This window comes from Nestor notabilis, unplaced genomic scaffold (genome assembly GCF_000696875.1).
Source record: "Nestor notabilis isolate BGI_N333 unplaced genomic scaffold, ASM69687v1 scaffold13083, whole genome shotgun sequence".
In the NCBI taxonomy this organism is placed as follows: domain Eukaryota; kingdom Metazoa; phylum Chordata; class Aves; order Psittaciformes; family Psittacidae; genus Nestor; species Nestor notabilis.
This window is the reverse complement of record NW_009920696.1, coordinates 1-5,868: the sequence shown is the minus strand read 5'-3', so window position 1 is coordinate 5,868 and position 5,868 is coordinate 1. Positions and strand designations below refer to the sequence as shown.

Genomic DNA, 5,868 nt, shown 5'->3' with positions numbered 1-5,868 from the left:
CATTCCTGGCAGAGTAACCCCCCACTGCCAGCAGGGTTAGGCCAGCCACCTGCAGAGAAAAGGGGGAAGGATTAGAAAAAACACTTGGGAAGTGTTGTGTGTAACATGGCCCGTGGTGGGGAATTAAGATTTAGGACAAATACTGACCAGTCGGGGTTTATTTCTGATGAGGTGTTTTATCCCTGTTCAGTCAAGGTCCCACAGTCCCTATTCATAGAGCATGTAGTGCTCTTGCAGCGTGAAAGGCAGAGGAAGCACAAGTAATGCACAGTCATGTGTCCAGGAGTATGTACTCCCTAATCAAATGTGTGTGGCTTTGCAGACATTTAACTGAGTGAGCATATATATAGTATATAAATAACCATCAGGTTTTGCTACAAGCCAGAAGTATAAACCTCCTATGAGAAAACACCATCCCCCATCATGCTGAAGCTTTAGCTTCCAGTGTTAGGAACAAAAGAGACAAAACAAGCTGCAGCAATGGCTTTTAAAGCAAGCAGACTTCTACTACAAGTGCAGATCAAGGTCAAAAGCCTCAAGGACAACAAGGATGGTGTTGTTCAATAAGCCATGAGACACCATCTGTTCAGTTTCACTCTGCTTAAATGTGTGACATGACCTTTGTTTTGGGTGGAAACATGAACAATTCAGAACTGTGAGTTGCAAGATGCAAAGAATAAGATCACCTGATTCATCTCGGTTTACAGACACTTTAGAACACAAAAGAGGCTCCACCTTTCTAGCAGCCTCCCTCTAAGAACAAGGTACCATGACAATGATCTCATGCACTCTTACATCTGCTTTAGAGGCATCCAGTACTAAGCAGTTACAGGCTGATACATCAGATCCATCCAGGCAGAGATAAGTATTTCAGCCTTTTGGACTTCACTGACGTTCATGTTAAAAGACACAGCTTTAAGACTGTACCAAAAGAGGAATCTTACTTCACTTTCACACACAGAGATTCACCCAATTACTATGCCAACTCCAAAATTCAGTCTGCTAACAGTGCCTATCCATTTAGCATGAAGTATCTGGCAAAGGAATGAATTTCTGACTGGTAAGCAAAGTGAACTGCACTAAAAAAACTCCAGGAAACCCAAAAAGCTTTAGGTAGAACCTTTGTGGGCAAAGAGGTAGGAAAAGATCAGCCCCTGCAGCAGGCAGGAAGAGCTGAAAATCCAGTTTAGAGGAACCCTAAAATAACTGGCTAATTCTTACCTTACAGTCATTTCTCAAAGCAACAGAAAGTAAAAGCTCCAGCTGTGCTATCTGCTTTCCAAAAATATACTTGCTTTTTAAGCTAAATGTCCCAAATACACAAGACAAGAGCTTGTCAGAAGCAAAAATGACCATAATGCAGGAAAATGCTATCTGGGTCAAGAGAATATGCAGGTGAAAGCACCAGGCACTAATCTGCAAAAGGCTTGGAATGCTGCAGGCATTCCAGGTACAGCCCACAGATGACAAAAGGATCTGCTAAAAGCATGTCTTGATCTCCCCAGGGCACTCAGGCAAAGTGTCTTTTGCATCATCAGTCTGTGTGTCTAAAACCAGAGGGTGGAGCAGATGGTGGTGACTGACTTAAAGGAAAATGTCCATTTTAACAAGTCAGGATACCAAAACGTATTTCCCTGTGAAAGTCTGTTGGAAGTAGTAAACTAAGAAACAACTTAATGTCCATAAGAAGTCACTGCCATGCTCTCTTGTCCTGCGAAGAGATGGTGGTCCAGCTTTTCGTCACCTTATTTAACAGTTGTCTAAATGCTCTCTAGGCTACATCAAAATTAGATGTAGCCTAACAAAGGCTACAAAGAAAGTTGTGAGATGAGCAGCAAAGGGAGCTTTAGATCATGTCCTGAAGTTCCAAAGACTGGAGTTAGTTTAACACTTGTTTACAGACAGACTTTCCTGGAAGCTATAGATACATGTCACAATCTTACCGTGGCTGTAACTTTATCCCAGTCTGTTACAAAAGCACGGAATCCTTCCCCAAAGAGCATCCCAGCTGTCCTGTGGCAAGCAAACAGCAAGGCAAGCAGGAGAAAAAGGGATCTCAAACACTGAATTGGAACAATTTACAAGAGAACTTTATAACGATCTTCTTCAGAACCAGCCAAAGCTCATTGAGGGCTTGCCTGGGAACTGAAACATGAACAAGGATGGCAAATACACTGATAATCATCTGATGTCTACACCTGATCTGGGATTAAAGCCAGAAAAGCACTTGGCGTTAAGATGATATCAATTCCTTTCTTTAATATATTATTGGTGCTGATCTGTAATAAAGGCACTTAATTCTTGAGCTGCTTTTTAAATTAAAAATCTCAAAGGATCTAAAATGGGCTAACTACAAACCTAAAAGCCCACCCCTTTGGATATAAACTGCTTTATACCTTTATGGCCCATGTTCAGAGACAGAAAGAACTCTGAGTTTTCAGAGTAACCAAGTCTCAATCTTAGCAAATAAGCTTTGAAGTAATGTTAGAAAAACTATGTAAAATTCACAACTCTAACAGCCTCTTTGGTTCACATTCAGTTGACAATGCAGCAAGAGAAGTGAGTGTTCTCATATTCCTGTTCTATTCTCTAGAATTCCCATCATTCAGAGCACAAGTGCGCACAAACTAACTTCTGCTGTTCCTCAGAGCTAAGAGGAATAAACAGCGAGGTTCCTACGTCAGGGTCCTGCACAGGTGAAAAGACAAGCCCATGGCCTTCTGCTTGCACGTACTTGAGGGACTCCAGCACCGTCTGGCGATGCTCAGCAGCCTTGAGGCGGATCTGCTCCCGGATGATGTCCGCGTTCTCCCGCTCCGCCTTGGCCCGGGCTCTCGCCTCTGCCTCCACACGCAGCATCTCGTTCTTGTGCCGCAGCTCCATCTCTCGCTCTACAGTGGCTTTAGAAACCAAGGAAGGAGAGAAGAGGACAATCTTTTGGGCTCGTTTAACCCCAGGTGAAAGAGAGGTGTTACTTCACAACAGCCATAGCAGCAGACTTGAAGATCTTAATGTCCTCCCCCAGAAGACAGCCAGCACACAGCATTACAGCAGACAAATAGGTGGCCTGCTCCAGATGGCACACTGCAAGACAATAATCGTGCTTCAGCTCTGGAAGTTCATGACCACTAAAGTTGTTCAGGGTGAACTTTAGCCAGAGACAAGCTAGACCACAAGGGATGAAGCAACAGAGAAGGGTAAACACAGTGCTAGGCACTGCTGCTGCTCACCAACATCATTTCAGAGAGGAAGGGTGACATGCTACAGATAGTGAAGGCCGTCCTTCACTACACAAAGCATAACACACACTGCTTGCAAGGAAGAGAAACAAAGTGGAGTTGCCTATAAAAAGCTATCCCAAACAGGATTTTGGAATCTGTGGAACTTCAGACACACGGAATTGCGAGGGACACATTAAGGCTGATGTGAATGGAGAACGAATGAGAAAACCAAGAACAACCCAGGAGATGAGATGAGAACTTCACAGCCAGCACCATCTCCAGCATCACTGCAAGAAATCCTGACTGGGCCACCCAGCTACTTGATTACCTTACCATTGCTTGTTAATATGACAAGTGAACACATGTCCCAAGGAGCCAAAGATCAAGATGCTCACCCACTCTAAATCACCAGCTTACCTCGCCTCATGGCTTCCTGCTTCTGTACAGATTCTTCCTGCTTCCTCAGATTCTCTTCATTAGCAAGTTGCTGCGGGCAGAGATGTCAGCAGAAGATGCATTAAAGTTGTAAGAACATATAGTCGAGTAGGTATTTGGGTAAGCTTAAGTACTACCAATGTTTCCAAGAAGCTCAGGTTGAAGTGCATTCTTCCTCTCCCCATCTCCCTCATTGATACTCTTAATCCCACACTCCTCACGGCTTTGTCCTAATTCCTGACCTTTGATTTGCCTGGCCAGCACTGCTGATGCCAAGGAAATAGTACAGCTGAAAGCAACTGTACCAAGCAGTTGTGGTGAGCAAGACAGGGCAGCTTCAGATCACCACTTTGACTTAAGCAAGCTCCTCTGCATCCCCAGCTGGGCTGGAGAAGGAAGTTCGTACCTGCTGCCGCATCTGCTCATCGTAGCGCTGTCTTGCCAACTTGTCCTGGTATTGGGCTCGCTTCAAAACAGAAAGGAGCATTAGAATATAAAGATTAGGCATTTAAGAGAGAACCTATGAAAAATAATCCCAGGTTTGAATATGAACAGGGCAAAGCATCCTCAGCCAGCAGCAAAAACTCCTATATGCTGAGAAATCTGTATAATCTGACCTCATTTTAAGGTATTAGACATAAAACCAACGAACAAGTGTTCCCTGGCCCAGACAAGGATGTTTACTTAACCAGGAAAGCACATGTTTTTCATGTTCTAAACCACTTTACCCACCCTGGTGATTGCATGCACTAGAACTGTTAAGATATGCTGCCTTGTCAGATGTTACTGCTTGGTTTTCATGTTCCTCATTAATTTCTCTCGTTGATTTTCCACTGCAGCTGGCAAATAAACCCACATCATCTACACTCAGCTGAAAGTGATCTGAGGGCTCATATCCATCAGCAGAGGACTCTACAAGGGATATTAGTCTCTACTCCAAACACCACCAGCAGAACAGCTTGTGGGTTATCTCCTCAACAACTGCAAAGTGTGGCACATCAGAAGCACATCACGATCAAGCTTGCTCTGACTTCAAATGATGCCCTGTGAATCATAAGAGTTCAAGAGGTAACTCAGGAACAGAGCAGATGCCCGTGAAGCCTGTTCCTGAGCAAGCCCTGTCCAAAGTCCAAACTTTGATGGGGTAAAAACCAACATGTGCCCAACAGCTTTAGTTATCTTCATAAGGTAGATAATTAGAACCAAGCAATCCCCTAACTTCCTATGCTCTCAAAGTAAAAAGTCACCATACGTGACCTGTTCACATAAAAGCTAACTTACATCTCCCTGACTTCACTATTACTGCCACTTCAGTAACTTGTGCTAAAACATACCAGAAAGCACCAACATTGCATCACTCAGATTTGCATCACTTCTTCTCTTAAGGTATTTTTTCCAGTCTAAAAGATGAAACTTGGAAGCAATAGGGAGGCAGGCTGCTGAAGACTGAGATCCAAACAACTTGAGAGACATGTCATTGTCCAGGCTTACACAAATGCTTAATAAGCCAGCAGTCTTCAGCCTTTGATGCTGTTAGACACAAGCATGTTCCACAGTACTTCCCTAAAAGTTCCTTTAGGAAAACTTCAAAGATCACACAAGGAGTAACTGCTACTACTGGTTTCCTCAAGGATTTGGTAACAAGAGTTCAGTACAACAAAGCTACAGGTAACTACAAATCAAGCCCAGCATTACAAAGCCGGATGGGCTGGGTCTGAACTGCCTCACATCCATGGCTGCCCACAATCCCCTTACCCCCATCCCCAAAAGGGGCTATTAATGCACCGTTGCCTTTTCCATACAGGAGGACACAATCAAGGGCTCCCATCACTTGGCATTCCCTTACTGCTTGATGCTGTTTTGTTTCTTCACTGAGTGTTTTCCGTCTCTCTTCTGCTTGTACCCGTATCTGCTCATTCTTCAGCTGTTCTATGGCAGCCTCATACTCCTGTCAAGATACAGAGAGAATCATTACAAGAGAGCTCAGTACATCACCCTGTGGAGAAATGCTGGTGACAACCGCTCCAGAAATGCCCGAGGCCGGCTGGCTGTACCATGCAGGATGAGTGCCAACATACCTTAAGCTTTGTTTGCTGCTCCAGCTGCAGGGTCTGCTCTTGCATCTGGGCAAGACTAAGAGCATCTTTTGCATGGCCTGAAATCGACAACGGGAGGAGATTATTGACAGTACAAAGGTCTTCACTTAAGTAAG

At 44.2% G+C, this 5,868-nt stretch overlaps 1 protein-coding gene across 2 annotated transcripts in view; it reads right to left on the bottom strand.

The window, feature by feature from the left end:
• ATAD3A (ATPase family, AAA domain containing 3A) overlaps positions 1 to 5,803 on the bottom strand; it is a 21,119-nt gene extending 15,316 nt beyond the window's left edge. The window contains exons 1-7 of one of the 2 annotated variants that reach the window (XM_010010809.1): positions 5,735 to 5,803; positions 5,503 to 5,604; positions 4,063 to 4,122; positions 3,639 to 3,708; positions 2,735 to 2,900; positions 1,944 to 2,013; positions 1 to 49 (exon numbers count right to left, since the gene is read on the bottom strand). The exon at positions 1 to 49 is cut by the window's left edge and continues 125 nt beyond it. In XM_010010809.1, coding sequence (XP_010009111.1) covers positions 1 to 49; positions 1,944 to 2,013; positions 2,735 to 2,900; positions 3,639 to 3,708; positions 4,063 to 4,122; positions 5,503 to 5,604; positions 5,735 to 5,779 — 562 coding nt within the window. In that variant the 5' untranslated portion in view covers positions 5,780 to 5,803. The remainder of the gene's footprint in view (positions 50 to 1,943; positions 2,014 to 2,734; positions 2,901 to 3,638; positions 3,709 to 4,062; positions 4,123 to 5,502; positions 5,605 to 5,734) is intronic. The other variant, XM_010010808.1, reaches the window with a different exon arrangement.
• Positions 5,804 to 5,868: the final 65 nt, after the last annotated feature.